At 47.4% G+C, this 16,708-nt stretch overlaps 1 protein-coding gene across 2 annotated transcripts in view; it reads right to left on the bottom strand.

Annotated features, from left to right (window-relative positions):
• Positions 1–16,708, bottom strand: part of LYN (LYN proto-oncogene, Src family tyrosine kinase) — a 127,112-nt gene that overhangs the window by 59,818 nt on the left and 50,586 nt on the right. Inside the window, exons 2-7 of one of the 2 annotated variants that reach the window (XM_047073943.1) lie at positions 8,434–8,570; positions 5,157–5,202; positions 3,570–3,675; positions 1,655–1,753; positions 1,184–1,287; positions 499–648 (exon numbers count right to left, since the gene is read on the bottom strand). In XM_047073943.1, the coding sequence (XP_046929899.1) occupies positions 499–648; positions 1,184–1,287; positions 1,655–1,753; positions 3,570–3,675; positions 5,157–5,202; positions 8,434–8,565 (637 nt within the window). In that variant the 5' untranslated portion in view covers positions 8,566–8,570. The remainder of the gene's footprint in view (positions 1–498; positions 649–1,183; positions 1,288–1,654; positions 1,754–3,569; positions 3,676–5,156; positions 5,203–8,433; positions 8,571–16,708) is intronic. The other variant, XM_047073944.1, reaches the window with a different exon arrangement.

Below are 16,708 nucleotides of genomic sequence, written 5' to 3'. Positions count from 1 at the left end.
GGCTTAACAGGGCTGAGAACCGGCACTGGAGACAGAGGACCACTGACTTGCCACTTCTAAATATTTTCTTGTCACTGTCCTTTGTTTTCCTTCACCCAGCATGCGCATTACCTTATTACCTTTACCACATATACACACGTGTCTACAAAGACACGTATCTGTGAATCTGCATTCCGATTCCAAATATTTAAAGATGTGTTGTAAAAATATGCACTACGTGGAAAAAAATATTCATTTTGCTCTTCACCATTCTGGGACATTAACTGTGAAACGGCATGGACTAGGTGGGAAGGGCCAGGATGATTATTCACTAGGATCAAATCTGACTTTAAATGCGGATTTAATTATAGATGAATTTAGAATCAATTATAGAGTATGATCCTCCAACTTCTTCCAAGAGATGTACGATGTAGAAGAATTTTAGTGTAAAAAAGTGTCTGAAACCCTGCATCTCATAATCATCTGTTTTGCCTTGTCTGACCGTCGGCTTTTACTTACTTTGGTAATGCTTAATCATGTCACTGATACAAGGGAAAGTGATTCGTGGAGAGATGTAATAACCCCCATTGTCCAGACTTCTAATTTTGTAGTGCTTAATAACATCACCATGCACAGGGTCATAATCTCTGACAGAAAGAGAGAAGCTTCCTGTGAGGGAAAAACACAAGTAAAGATCATGCTTATATTTTAGAAGATCTGCCTTATGCAACACTATAGTACGCATTTTGCCATAAAATATGCAAAATGTAAATTAAGTATGGATAGAGTGCATAATTTTTAAAGTCCTATAAACAAGTCCGCTTGACACATGAGGCTAGTATTTTGTTTGCTATGAAACCTACCAACATGCCCTTTTCCTTCCTCGCAATAGGTTTTTATGATTTCGCTGAATTGAAAAGTTACTTTGATTATCTTTCTCTGAAGACTTCAAGATTTACTCTAAATAATAACGTAAGAGGCCCAGCAAACATAAAGTGTGGTAAGAAATGGCCATAATTGGGCTGCTTCCTATGTTACTTTTTGTAGTAAAACTAATCATTTGAGTCATTTGTTACCAAACTATAAAACTTTCACTACCAGAACGTCATATATCTTTCTTTAAAAAAAAAAAAGAATTCCAGACTAGTTTCTAAGAGTGATCTGTTCAGTAGTGATTTATCGGAGGATTTAAACCGCTTCCTACCTTTTAACGTTTCACTTTCTCTGATAAGAAAAGCCCCAGCACTGTTCCCGGGCGCAAGAAGCTGCCTTTCGGCGTCTTTCCTGGTTATGTCCTTGAAAAACCACCTGAGAAGACATTGTGACATTTCATGAGTATTATGCTCCAGGGAAGGAAAAAGATAACCAATCGGGGGGGGGGGGGGGGGGCTGGGTGGCTCAGTCGGTTAAGCGTCTGACTCTCGATTTCAGCTCAGGTCACGGTCTCGCGAGTTTGTGAGTTCAAGCCCCGCATCGGGCTCCTTGCACTGACCATGGGGAGCCTGCTTGGAATTCCCTCTCTCTCCCTCTCTCTCTCTCTGCCCCTCCTGCACATGCTCTCTCTCTCAAAATAAAGTTAAAAACTTAAAAAAAGAAAAAGAAAAAGATAAGGAATAAACATGACGGCCAATGTAACAAACAAATCACCCAAGATGACAACGTGTAAAGGACTCACTCTTCCGTTTCCAAGGTGTTGACTTTGGCTACGTAGTTGCTGGGGATGAAACCTTCTCTCTTCGTTGAAAGGGATTTAGCTTTCCACCATTCTCCATGTCTGGAATGGAAACACATCGAGAAGTGTTCGTGTCCAATGAGTCAAGAACTGCACTTGTCTTAAGGTGTTTGTTTTGGGGGGCGAGGGAGAGATGATCCCTGGAATCCCAGAATCCAGTGGGAAATTCACTCATTTTGCTGAAATACAAATATGTTTAGAGATGAAGGCAGGGGCAAACAGTCTCGCAACTGGGTCACCGTGCTCAGTGCTGTGCAAACAAGAGTTGGTAGAAATGGCTCCCATCGGGCAGAAGCAACATTTGCGGCTTTCACCCGGGACATCTAAGAAATGCTTTAGGACCCTTACAGAGGGGGAGTCAAGGGACTAATGAACCATAGTTCCTAGGTTATAAACTCCTTTGTTAAAATATGGAAACGCTAATTTCCATAGACAGATGCCGTGGAAAGAAATAGAAAACCATAAAATAGGGGCGCCCGGGTGGCTCAGTTCGTTGAGCGTCTGACTTTGTTCGACTCAGGTCATGATCTTGCCGTGCGTGGGTTCGAGCCCCACGTCGGGCTCCGCGCTGGCAGTGTGGAGCCTGCTCGAGATTCTGTCTCTTTCCCTTTCTCTGCCCCTCCACCTCCTCCTTTTCTCTCTCAAAATAAGATATATATTCTCTCTCAAAAATATATATATTCAGGGCACCTGGGTGGCTCAGTGGGTTAAGCATCCGACTTCGGCTCAGGTCACGATCCCACAGTACGTGGGTTCCAGCCCCGCACTGGGCTCTGTGCCGACAGCTCGGAGCCTGGAGACTGCTTCGGACTCTGTGTCTCCCTCTCTCTCTGCCCCTCCCCTGTTTGCACTCTGTCTCTCTCAAAAATAAATAAACATTTAAAAAAAAAAAAAAAAGGAAAGGAAAACCATAAAATAAATGATTCCAAGCAGGCAGCCTCGTCCCCATGTTCTTGGCCTTCACACGGAGGCAAGGAGGAGGCTGGGGCCAGGGAAGGCGGCAGAACGGATGGGTCCCCACGAGCCTCAACTATGATCGGCTTCCAATTCCCGCACGCAGTCGGGCTCCATGCCCAGAAGACGTGAACGACAACCACAGTGACACCGCGCTGCTGCCTGTGGGACGCCCGTGCCGTATTTACACGCACGTTAATTCTCACATCACCCCCAAGACCGAGGTACCGCCATTCCCATTTCGTAAGTGAAGAAACCAAGAGATCACACAGTCGTCACGAGGCAGAGCCGGGATTGCAACCAGTAAGTGACAGCTGCTCGTAACCACTTAGCCCCTTGTACTTACTACGGGGTCTCCCTCCTCCAACGTGGTTGGTGGGCCAAGGGGACAACGTACGCCAGATCAGCGGGAAATACCTAGGAAATCCGTATCCTCAGTTCCGAGCCCCTGGGGTCTGAGTCACGGGTCTGTGAGTCAGCACAGAGAGGTCAAGGACATGATGATGCCTAAGTGTCTTCCCACGAGGGCTACAACTGCCGAGCAGGGGCGTTTCCAAAACGCTGCTTCAACAGTGTCCTTAGAACTCAAACCAAGCTGGACCCATAAGCCCAGTCTGGATTTGGGCAACATCACGAAACAAACATGGCATTAGAATAACGTGCCAGTTCCACGCAGACCCAAAGTTGTTAAGGTGACACAGATGGATAAAGAAAGAAACCAGCGTCTGGATTCAAAGGGACGCCTGGAGAGTGTTCACAGCCACACATGAGAGGAAAGCTCCTGTGGCCTTCCTCCTTCCATTCCCAAGGCCCTGCTGGCGAGCAAGGAGGCGGGAAGCCAAATGAGGGGTCGGGCCTCGGTGGCCCCAGGGACAGCAGGCACAGCGTGCGAGGGCGTACTCACTCCTCCAGGACTTTCATCTTCTCTCCTTTCTTGAACGACAGGTCGTCTGGATGGATGCCATCGTAGGGGTACAAGGCTACCACAATGTCTCCTTGCTCCTCTGGATCTAAAACCGAAGACCGGGAAGGAAGACATTCAAGAATGAATCAGTGGAAACGTTCTAGTGAGTCCCTGTCAGGCACAAAGGAGTCCTGCCCAGGGGGACGCACAGCCCACGTGCTCTACGGTAAGCAACGTATTATACGCACCGGATACATTATCGGTCATCGCCGATCGTACAGGCCCGCGACTATATTTAATTCCAACTCTGTACTTAAGAGATTATTCAGCCGCGTTCATGGCGGCATGACGCGCAAAAACTAAAAGGAGGAAACAATCCAAACGTTCAGTGACAAACGAATGGATAAACAAAATGCGGTGAGTGCGTACCACAGAATATTACTCAGCCTTAAAACGGAGGACAATTCTGGGGCGCCCGCGTGGCTCAGGTGGTTGTGTCTGACTCTTGATTTCAGCTCAGGTCACGATCTCAAGGTTCTTGAGTTTGAGCCCCGCGTCGGGTTCTGTGCTGACAGTGTGGGGCCTGCTTGGGATTCCCTCTCTCCTCCCCTCTCTCTCTCTGGCCCTCCTCCCCCTCCCCCACTCTCTCCCTCAAAATGAAACGCTTTTTTTAATGGAAGAAAATTCTGACACAAGCTACAGCATGGATGAACCCTGAAGACGTCATGAGAAGTGAACGAAGTCAGACACGAAAGGACAAACACTTTACGATCCCATTTATTTGGGGTACCTAGAGTAGTCAGATTCAGAGGGACAGAAAGTAGAATGGGGGCTGTCGGGGGCAGAGGGGAGTAGGGGAAGGGAGCTAGTGTGTAACCTGGACAGAGTTTCAGTTTGGGGAGACGAAGAAGTTCTGGACACGGATGGTGGTGACGGCCTCACAATAACGCGAACGTACTTATTTCCACTAAACTGTGTGCTTAAAAATGGCCACCGTGAGGGGCGCCTGGGTGGCTCAGTCGGTTGAGCGGCCGACTTCACTCAGGTCATGATCTCGCAGTCCGTGAGTTCGAGCCCCGCGTCGGGCTCTGGGCTGATGGCTCAGAGCCTGGAGCCTGCTTCCGATTCTGTGTCTCCCTCTCTCTCTGCCCCTCCCCCGTTCGTGCTCTGTCTCTCTCTGTCTCAAAAATAAATAAACTTAAAAAAAATTAAAAAAAAATGGCCACCGTGAGGGGCGCCTGGGTGGCTCAGTCGGTTGAGCAGCCGACTTCAGCTCAGGTCACGATCTCGCGGTCCGTGAGTTCGAGCCCCACGTCGGGCTCTGGGCTGACGGCTCAGAGCCTGGAGCCTGCTTCCGATTCTGTGTCTCCCTCTCTCTCTGCCCCTCCCCCGTCCATGCTCTGTCTCTGTCTCAAAAATAAACAAAAAATGTTAAAAAAAAAAAACATTTAAAAAAAATGGCCACCGTGATAACTTTTATGTCGCGTGTGTTTTTCTACAACAAAAACAAAGAAAAACACTCAAGCTGACTACCTTACAGAGCCTGCAACAGTGAAGAAACGAAGCCGTGTTGCTATGAAGACGTACCTTTGGTTTGAAACCTCTGTCCTGGTAAAAGCTGAGATTCTGGAACCTAGGAGAGAACATTTGTTAGGAAGAGGATTCTGACGTTTAGCTTTTCTTTCTCCCGCGTTCACGTTGTACGTTCTCTCGTTTTTCTGACGGTAGCACGTGAGGTTTAGGACTTGCAATTTAGTAAGGCGGAGGGAAGAGGAGAACAGAGAAAAACTTCTGCATAGCTGCGTCCTGACGTACACAGCTCGGTGGAAGGACTCTCCCCTCACAGTCTCTCCATCTCTCCAGCTCTCACAGTCTCTCCATCTCTCCACAGACTCTCCATCAAGGTCTCTTGCCTGCGATGGCAGGAAGCGACCAGGGCTCGAAGCGGGGGCTGCTAGATGCTAACCCGATCATCATTCTCCCTCTTATTTGGTAACAGGACCCTAATACTGTGTGCGATGGCAATTTGCCCAGCCAAGTGGCTATGCTTCTGACTCTCTGACATTCTATGCAGATGGGGGAGGGGGAGGAGGTCTGTAAGCAAACTGGTTGTGGGGGTGCTTTGGGCCGGCTCCCCCTCTCCCTTGCGCTCTTTCTGCCTAGAAACAGGTGGAGGCTGGAGTCTCAGCTTGGAAATCAGACACCAGGGAGAGCAGAGCAGAAGACGGTGGGCGGGGGTGGGGGGGGGGGGTAGGTAGCCGGGGTCCCTGCTGGCTTTGTGGGATTGCCACTCTGGCCAGGACTGCTGATCTCCGCGTTTCCCAGACTTGTGTAGAAAACTGGTCAGGGGTCTGTCCCTAGGAGCTGAGAACGGGTCCTAACAGATCCAGGCTTCCTAAGGCTGACCCTGGTTCTGTCATGGGGACGGCTGGCATCTTTTGTTATTTCTGCTGGGGGGTGAATTATCAGGGTCTGTGGGACAAAAGCCACCTCAATTACTTTTTAAATCAAATCCCTTTCTCTCTCAGTGACCACGGAGAGGATGGTAAGACCTCCGGGGCCCCTTTTAAGGAAAGTACTGTCGGAGGCCTAGAGCCGCAAACCATGCCACTTTTCTCTTTGATTAAAGTGACTTAATGGAATGGGACTGAAACGGCGTGCGCTGAAATTTAAATTTCTGACGAAAGCTAGCCCATAAAATCTCCAATTAGGAGGTTGGGGGCGGGCTGTAGAGGAGAGAGGACACGCTACATTTCCCGGTAGCAGAAAATCATGGGTCCATACTATCCTTGAAGACTTATTTTAAGAAGTTCTAGACTGATTTTTTAATCACTGGATTTGCATAATTACGACGCATGATCAATTATAAATGGTGTAGAGGAAATAATTAGAAGACGAGAGACTAAATCACTTTGAAAGCAGCAAGCTGATTTTCAAGTATCAGTGAGTCCTTAATTTACAAAGGTTTCAGTAGCCTGTTCATAAGAGCAAAACACATACACGGTGCAGTCGCCTTAACTCTTTCTCTTTAAAGGGTCTCTTCCTCGGGGTGTTGTTGAAGTCCATCACTTCTGCCTGTCTCATCACAGATCCTCTGGCATCAAAACAAGGCGTGCATTTTTGGCACACCTGGCTGCGGCTGGGAGTGTTATCTATGGCCATGGGATAAGGCCAAGCTAACAGCCTTGTGAGACAAAGGCATCTGGGACCACAGAAGGCACAGACTAAAATGCAGAATCCATGACGGAGGGGCAGGGTTGCAACCATTGTTTTTTTTTACTACTTCTGCTTTCCACCTCAACGTTTCACCTGCTTTACATTAAGTAAGAGGCAACATGGTAAGTTCATACTATTTGGCTTTGTGCTTTCTGAGTAAAGGGCATCTTCGATCACCAGTTCAGAAGAAAACTTGGGTTTAAAGCGTGAAAAATGCATTGCATGTGATACCAGAAAAAGCCAGATTCTTTCTCTGAGATCTTCCCCCCCCCCCCGCCCGCCCCTATTTTCTCCATCTTTTTTTTTTAATTTTTTTACTTTTTAAAATTTACATCCAAATTAGTTAGCATATAGTGTCTCTGAGATCTTTTAAGTCTCTAATAAGAAAACTACTTGTGACTCCCAATTCTCTCAATCGTTTTATTTCCCATTAATCATGTTTATATAATACGATTCTACATCTATGCTTATGTAATATTTTTAAATATAGTTACATGTATTTATAATGACGAAATTATTAAAGCCATATCCTTATACACTTTGAGTTTCTATATAAGCGTAACGTTCACTTCTCTGTCTAGAATCATGTGCGGTAATTAATAGCGATAATATATTCACTCTTTATCTCCATTTATTTTTACGGAGGCCAACAGTGATGTCTCAATTTCAACAGTGGCAGGAGATTTTGACATAGGTAACAATATGTAACTTTGCCTTGGCAACAATAACAGACTTCTGTAATGCCAAGGCGTTATATTTAAAACAGGTCAGACTAGAGCCGCTATGGAAGTTCTTAATAAAGGCACTGGGGCTAATAAACTGCTTCCGGCTTAAATGCTTAGAAATTCCATTATATAAACAGATCAACAGGTATAGGTATCTATATGTATATCTATAGACCTATCTACCTACCTATACATATCTATATGTAGATGGAAAGGACAGTAGGCCTGAAATAAAGTTCATTTGAAGCACTAACTACCCAAAGCTCTGTTCCTCTTTTCCATCAAGTCAGGTACAGTATTAGGTCCTCCTTTGCCCAGCATTTCCCAACTGCATCGAATAGCATGTCACTCATAAAAGATATCCGTGCAAGGTCAGGGGGCAGAATTAGTTGTGTGTTTTTTTTTAAATCTTTTAATTCTCTACAAAAAGTCCTGACAGCTTCAGAATCGGCACTGTTTGGAATTAACTGAAGAATGACAAGATGTGGGATAAAATATGACACGCCGAAGGGCCTATTCGCACTTCTTCTAGCTTCTGGCTTGCATCCAGAATTTCCTTCTGCTTCCAGACCCCTGCACTAATCTCACTATCTACCCTAAGTCATACAGGTCCAGAGAGATGGGCAGATTCATCTTTATGCATAAAGAGCTGGTCTTTGCACCAGTTTCATGAAAAGTGATTTTCTTTTCACAGGAGAAGGTGACCAACGGCCCCTTTTTTTTCGGACAGGAAGGAGCCTGGTTATCTCTAAAATGTTTACAAACTCTTTAAAGGATTAAGTTACAAGGCATATCGAATGTTGTTGGAGGCCCAAGTAACGGATTTGAGTTTCTGCACGCACAGGTTACGGACTCGGTGTTTAAATTACGCAGCCATGCTTTGATCCTGCTGTGGGAACGCTCCCCTGAGACTATCTACTTACTGGCCTTTGCTGTTTATTGGACGTTGGATCTCTCACATAAATAGTTCGGTCAGTATTACGTACTGGTTGAGGCTTCAAATCTACTCCATCGCCATTCAGATTGTCTTTCCTTTTTGATTTTATACATCCCATATTTCCTGTTGGAATATAAAAGCAATGACAGGGTTTTACCATTCTAGAACTGGCGTTAGGCTCCCAAACATCTCCATTGACAGAGGCTAGAAAGAGTATATTTTTATGCTTTATTATAGATAACGAACTCAAATGTGCTTCACATACCCATTTGCTGGTTCATTCATTCATTCAACAGCTATTGCTCGAGCAGGAATTTTACGTCAGCAAGACATCATTCCCGCTCTAGAGACGCTCGTATTCTTGCGGCGGGGACGTGTGAATCAAAGCTACAGTACAACGGGACGAGTCCGTGACAGAGGATACAACTAACTAGGACCTAGGGAAGGGCACCTAACTCAGGCAGGTGGAGAAAGAGGGAGTCAGCGGGAAACATCCTGAAGGAAATGCTCCGTGAGTCAGAATGGGAGCCACACGGCAAAGCCACACGGCAAAGTCAGTAAAGGGATTCCAGGAAGAAAGAACTTCAATGCAAACTACTGACCCTGAGACAACATGGCCCCTTTGGGGAACTAGTTCATCTCACCCCTTCGGGGAAGAGGTTCAAGCTGATCCCTTCAGAAAACTAGTTCTACGATGAGAAAGCTTTTCGCCAAGGAGCAGGTAGGGAAGGCCACGGGCTGGGATGGAAAGGGAGGCACGCCTTGGGTGCAACGTCGGGGAGTTGTTGGGCTTACTTTGTCATTTCACAAGGACATAACGTGCAAGGCAAAGTCAGGGGCTTGGGGCCTCAAAGGCAAGCATGAAGAAGACCTAGAAGGCAGAGAGCCTGGGGGCAACTGAATGTGGCTTCGGGCCTGGGAAAATGGCGGGGGGCCTTCACCAAGACCGGAAATGCAGGAGGAGAGATGATGCCTAGAGGAACATCCAAATGATCAGATCCAGTAGGCTTCCCAGGAAGGTAGGTGAGTGTGGAAACCAGGCGAGACGGCGGAGCTAGAGGCATGAATGATGGTATCAGCCAGGCATGACTGCGTACTACTTTGGAGGAAGGACCACAGACAGAAGGGGTTGTGCCTGACCAGAGCACGAGGACATAACCATGCTTCCGAATGCTGAACTCTTCTCCTCGTTTATCTGGTTAATACTGGGATATATAGAGCACCACACAAAGCACTCTGGGGACTAAAGAGAGGATTCTGAAAACTATAATCAGAGACGCATTCTGCCTACAGCATAGCCTCATGGTCCGATCTATACACTAACAACAATCTGTTATGAGCTCTGTCAGAAGGCCCCATAGCGCGGTGGGTCCCAAACCTAAACGAACACCGGGATCATCAAACTCAAGAGACCAGATTCCCGGGACACGTTCCAGGAAATTCCACTGGGGCCAGTGGAGGAGGGTACCCAGCGGGGGAGGGGGGCGCATCTGTGGAATTCGGAAGCACTGCCATTTTGGGGACCACTGCCTACAACAGCAGAGGAGGGGGAGATGATTCAGAGCTTGGGGGAGAGGCGCTGGGAATCGGGAAATAACTCCCAGAGGAAGAACTGTTCCAAGAAGTCTCAAGATCTCTGGATTATCACCCACAGGGCACGTGGCCACAGCTGATCTCTGCACCTCGTCCCGCAGGCTCCAGTTGGCCCGCACCCCTCAACTTGTTTATCATCGCACTAGTGAGATACGAAGCCTCTAAAGGCTCAGTCACACCTCTTTCTGAAACTAGCAAGCACAGTTCCCAAAATAAAGGGGAAGCAAGTATTTCTTTGATTCAAAACAGCACCCCCCCCCCCCTTTTTTTTATATGCTCGAGTTTCTGAAATGGAGAAGGGTTTTGAAGTGGATCTGTAAATGAGCGAGATGGGTTTTAGGGTAAACAGGCAAGTTCTTTTTTCACCAGTCCCAACCCCCACCCCCTCCAAAATGCTGTTTTCACTGATCGTCCGTTAAAACGAGGGAATGTGGTCCTGGAGAAGGCCTCTCAGCACCCACCGCCGAGCACACGGGCAACACCAAGGGGAGGCCCTGGAGGGTCCCCCCAACCCCCCCGCCCAGCTCCCCCTCGCAAAGACCGCACCCCTCCCCAACCCTCCGGGCTGCAGGTGCTCCTGAGACCCGGCTGGCTGCCCCACTCCAGCAGGTGCTCTGTATCTTGGTGTCTGTTTCTCCTTCTGTGTGTGTGTGTGTGTGTGTGTGTGTGTGTGTGTGTGTCTCTCTCCCTCTTTCCCTCTCAATGTCTCTCTGCCTCTGCATCTCTGTCTCTCTCTCTCTCCCACCGTCTCCAGAGCTAACCCCAATGCTACCTGCCCAGCCTGGTCGTCACTAAGGACCCTATTGAAAAGATCCCCCGTCTACCCATTCCACTGCACAGGCTTCACACTCTTCTCTTTTCTAATTGTGACCGACATCCCATTACATATTGATCAACTTGTGGTCAGCGCCCACCAGACTCAAGGCTGCTGGGGAAGCTCCCAGCCTGTTTCTTCCCAGCAGTATTCCCAGCGGCTACGCAGTGCCTGTGCGGGGCAGGTGCTCAGGGAACACGCCCCCGAGAATGACCGGGTGGGGCGGCTCTGGCTGTGTACACGCTCATCATCCCGACCCTCTTGCAAAAGGTGAACAAGAGAAAGGAGAGGAAACCCACCTCCGTCGGTTTCAGAGGCAGGTATCTCTAGAACGGACTTGTAGTTTGCAAGAAATGCAGAGGTTAGAGGAACGAAATGATCATGCAGGTCCACAGGTCCAACTCCATGTCTGGACACGCTGAAGAGTGCACAGGGTAGGGGGGTGGGGACGAGGCGGTTACACATTAAAAGACTAGAGACACATAACGGGTGAACCCTGTGTGGATCCTGGATGGGGGTGGGGACAGACGAGGACACAGGGTGGGATAACCGGGGAAATCTGAATGTGTCTGAACATGATGTTAGGGAACTGCTAGGTTTCGTGGGTGATGAGGTAATAGCTCTCTGATCGTGCGGCACGAGGCCGAGTCTTAGGAGACGCATACAGGTGTGCAGGGGAGGGTGGCTCATGGTGTCACAAGTTACAACGCTTTGCCCAGTACAAAGACAAGGGGGGGCGGGGAGGCAAATACGGCAAAACGTTCAAAAATCAGAGAACCCAGGTGAGGACGTTCTTTCATTTTTTTTTTCCCTGCGGCTTTGTTAGATTCAAAATTAAAAGTTAGAGGAGGGGGAGAAAATAAGAGGATGTTATGAACAACTTTATGAAAAAGAAGTCGTACAAAATGTTAGAAACCCCGGCAGAGAGAGAGAGAGAGAGACTCAGCGGGAACAAGGAGAGAGAAGACAGCTGGTGTGGAGTGGGGGCGTCTGGGAGCCAGACCTCTCCGGGGTCTGGACAAAGAGGTGATGACGACTGCCCATGGGCAGTGGCCCCACGAAGGAAGAGAGAAGGATTGAAACAGAAAGCAGGTGGATGTGTAAACGGTGGCAACGGTTCACAGATGATCATCTCTTCATGTTCATTTCATAATTTCCCCTCCCCCCCGTCACCATGGATAACTGATAACACACAAGGGCTGTTGATGACAACAATTACGACACTGCTCCCCGTGGGGTTACCGTCCTCGGTGGCTCAGGCTGAGCTGGCCTCTGCCGACGGTCCACCCGACAGGGAGTTCTAGTTCATCACCGTCCAGCGAGAAAGCTCAGAGAGCTGCTTGTGGTGACACGGGGATGAACTCAGACCTGGTCCTGCAATTCCTCATGCTGTGGGAAGGTTCCAGAAAAGTAGAAAATCCAACGTACCCCCAACAAAAACTAAGGTGGTTACACGTTTGCAAGTGATAGGAGCTACACTCTACCATGATGCACACTTTAGCATTTATTTCATTTATTTTTATTTGAGGGAGGCAGAACGGGAGGGGGGGGGAGGGGAGGGGAGAGAGAGAGAGAGAATGAGATTGAGAATCCCAAGCAGTCTCTGCGCTCAGTGTGGAGCCCGATGCAGGGCTGGGTCCCACAACCCGGGGATCATGACCTGAGCTAAAAGCAAGTGTCAGGTGCTCAACCGACTGAGCCACCCAGGCGCCCCCACACTCTAGAATTTTTTTTAAATATTTATAATTTTTTGAGCATCCCATGGACTCCCTGAAGAAACCCTATGACGCAGGTATTACTGACCCCACTTTACAGAAGAGCACACTGAGGCCCAGAGAGGCGGTTATGACCAGTCCAAAGCCACGGCACTGCTGAACCCTAGCGCTGGGCCTCGCGCACAGGCTTAGCTGAAAGTCCAGACGATGGTGGCTTTGAAACTTGTGTCTTACCTACTTCAGTAATGATGCCGAAGGAAGAGATCATTGCTTCTCTTGCAGAAGGACTTGAAATGCTTTTCCCAAAACAGACAATGAGGAGTTTAATAAAACGAAAGCAGAAGAGCCGAGCCAAGGAAAAGAGGAAAATGGGGATGTGGTAACATGGCGGGCACCAGATTTGCTATCGCAGGTTTCCTGGCAGGAAGAACAGGGGTGCAGGGCGAGTGACGGCGCTTTCACGAAGGCAAGAGGAAGTAGGGCGGGCCCGTCACAGGAGGGCAAGGCCCCCCCCGCAGATGCTAAGGTTTCTTATGATGAACTTTACGTGAAGTGCTACGGATGATGTAGTTCGCAAGGCCTTCAATTTTTTAGCAGTAAGTGAAGACGCATTTCATACGTGGGGATTTTCGGTCAATAATGATAAAGACTGAGTGGCACCCGGGTGGCTCATCGGTCGGGCGTCCAACTTCAGCTCAGGTCATGATCTCACAGTTGGTGAGCTCGAGCCCCGCGTCGGGCTCTGTGCTCACAGCTCAGAGCCTGCTTCGGATCCTCTGTCTACCTGTCTCCCCGCCCCCCCTGCCCCTCCCCCACACCCTCTTTCAAAAATAAACATCAAAAAAAAATCATGACAATAACCAAGATTTGACATGCAAATACAGCCATGGGATCTTTATCACATAACCTGGACTACATGGTCTAAAATAGACACAAACATCTGGGCAACTACTTGCTCACAAAGGGTCATCTGCCAACACGCCCAGGAAACGGGAGGTGGTTAACTTTTCTTTCCAGAAATTTCTTTCACTGGAACAAATATCCTTTCGGGTGGCTTATCCTCCTTTAAGGGCCTTAGAATACAAACATCCCTTGGGGTGGCTTATCCTCAGTTAAGGGCCTTAGAATACTAAAATCGTTTTTAAGAGAAGATTTAAGAAAAGACTAAGTATGAGTCTTCATTTACTACCCTGCTGCCTCTGGTCAGATCAAATAATGCCTTACCATTATCCATGCACCTGCTAAAAAACCAACCGTCCGCTTGGAATTCTACTTCCGGGGACGGATTTCTTTTTCTCCCCCTCCAGTTTTACTGAAGTATAACTGACATAGGACATGGTGTAATTTAAGGCATACGATGTTAATGATTTTGTACACCATGTATCATGAAATGATTCCCACAATAAGGTTAGTTAACACCTCAATCACTTCACGGGGTTGTCAGGGGTTATTTTCATGGTAAGAACTTTAGAGGAACTGTTCTTGAGATACACAAGGTTGTTCACGTGAACGTTATGTACATCATATAGAGAGACAATCTACATGTCAGTAGGGGAGAGTTCATTAAGTTGGGATAAACTGACATATTCTGAGAGTAGAAGGAGTTAAAAAGAGAGATTTGTAGAATTCGGGCATTCTTGACCATCGGTCATTACTGATTGAAAAAACACACAGAGACATAGGGACACACACATATCCATATGGAAGCATATCCATCTATGCACAGAAAAAGAAGACAGACCCATCACTATGTTGGTTAGGTTCTGAAGTCCATTGTAAGGGGCAAGATCCCATACAGAAATTTTCTCTTCAACATTCCTAAAGAGGACGCCACAACTTATAAGATATTTTGGAGTGAGGACTGTAGCGTTGGGTTGCTGAACTCAAATCCTGGGTCCATCGATTATTAGCTGTGTGATCTTGGGCGAGTTGCCAAACCTCTCTGTGCCTCAGGAGCCTTCTGAAAACTGGAGATAATCTTACCTGGCTCATTGCGCTGTTATGATGCTCAAATGAATGAAGTCAGTCAATGTTTGTAAAGTGCTTACAAGTATGCTGAAAACGGCACCGGAAGAGCTATAGACATGTTTGTTAAGCACATAGATAAATGCGGTCTAAACGCTAGTTTCCCTCCAGCGCAGCAAGGGAAACACTGTCGCCGATGAGAAACAGAGGCACAGCCTCTACCCCACCCCGAAGAGGGAACGGTAGGAGCCCATCGCCACCTCACCCTCGGGGTGGCACCAGGCCACCTGGCCCATCCAAATGGCCATTTTCTTCCTTACTCCGTCCCTCCCCTCTTTGGGGTGGGTGCCTTCCATGCCGGGTCAACTCTGCCGTATGCTTGGGTATGGCATGATGAGCAGAATGTGAGTGCATATGCATTACCCTGTGATTAAAGACGGGGAGAGAAGCTGGGGAGTGGAAGAGGTTCCTGAGTTTGCATTTAACATGCATTTTGGGTAATATCTTGGCCTCTGTCACAGATTTCCCAAGTTTAAAAGGTACTACGGTGGCGCCTGGGTGGCTCAGTCGGCGAAGCATCCGACTTCAGCTCAGGCCATGATCCTGCGGTTCGTGAGTTCGAGCCCTGCTCCGGACTCTGGACTCTCTCTTCCTCTCTCTCTCTCTCTCTCTCTCTGCCCCTCGCTCACTCGTGCTCTCTCTCTCAAAAATAAATAACATTTTAAAAATATATAAACAAGTAAAGGTATTACACCCCATATATTATATTTCAACCTATATTTTTCAAGTCCGTACAAATCACTTCCTTGACTGCTACATAAAAGTTTTGAAATCACTCATTTCTCATATTATCAGAGCCTAAAGATGTATCAAGTAGGAAACTGGAAGCCATTTCCCCCTGTGTAATCTGAATCCGTATTTTAACGGCAAGTTAAAATCCTAGATCTTAAAATTTAAAAACAAGGTTACTAGAATTTAACCCCCCAGAACCTGCATTTCCAGCCTTTATAAAATGCTACAAAGAAACTGTGTTGGTATCCCATTTTGTTTTATTATGGTTTGTAAATTTTCTGTCTTTACTCCATCAGCCAAAAAGAAAGTAAATTGTCTTTTTTTTTTTTTAAACTCACCACTACTTCTCCCAACCGACTGCTTTAATTTGCATGGAGTTTTCCCAGCAACAAGCCAATTACTCATCCAAAGGCTCATCAGGAGCTCCAGAACCTTCCTCCGATTACCGACCTCCTGTCTAACCTTGCAATATCCAGCGTCATTCTGGAGTTACCAGACATGTGTATGTGGGAAGGGAGGAGCAGCGAAGAATATGCAATTACCTACTTTGTGCCCAGCATTGCCCCGAAGAGGAAAGCAAAGCCCAGAGGTGAACCCGTGCGAGGTTATCAAAGGTCTTAGGTACAAACGGAACTTGTTCCATCGGCTTCGAAGCCACACTTCTTGACCCACCCAAGGCTTTACTGCCTCCCCATACTGTGAGTTTCATCTCTGAATTAGTGAGCTTAGAAAAACAAGAAAAAGGAACCCCCAACGACATAGGGAGAAGAATCCCCCCCCAAAGTGACCTTCAACATTTAATAAAAAAGAAGGGGGGAGTCTAGGTGGCTCAGTCCGTTAAGCACGGCTCAAGTCATGACCTCACGGTTCACGAGTGGGAGCCCCCCATTGGGCTCTGCGGTGACAGCACAGAGCCTGCTTTGGGATTCTCTCTCTCTCTCTCTCTCTCTCTCTCTCTCTCCTGCTCGTGTTCTCTAGCTCTCAAAAATAGATAAACGTTAAAAAAAACAAAAAAAAACCCCAAATAGTGATCTTGAACTTCCAAAGTAGGCTGTGTTTGGTTCAAGGGTCATTCCCAGGAATTTATCCCTAAATAACGTCTTCCATGCCTCGTGCTTACATTCCAAAACCAGCTATTTAACTCAAGCCTTGCTTTGTCTGCCCAAATAGAAGCCTTCTTGACACCCTTTGATTGTTTTCCTTCTTAGTGTACTTTCAAGAATGAGACTCCGGAGATGTTTTTAGAGAGGCAAGGTCGATGGAGGGGCTCCAACAACCTATCAGAGAGAAAGTGTCTCAGTGGTAGCCTCAGGACAACAGAGGAGGAGAAAGCTCCAGAACTAAACTCCATAATCAACTCCATCAGTTCCTACTTAAGTAGT

This window comes from Lynx rufus, unplaced genomic scaffold (genome assembly GCF_022079265.1).
Source record: "Lynx rufus isolate CCGP_SWC_20201006 ecotype Redwood Valley unplaced genomic scaffold, mLynRuf1.p SCAF_12, whole genome shotgun sequence".
In the NCBI taxonomy this organism is placed as follows: domain Eukaryota; kingdom Metazoa; phylum Chordata; class Mammalia; order Carnivora; family Felidae; genus Lynx; species Lynx rufus.
The sequence above is the reverse complement of the archived record's forward strand: the minus strand, read 5'-3'. Positions and strand labels throughout refer to the sequence as shown.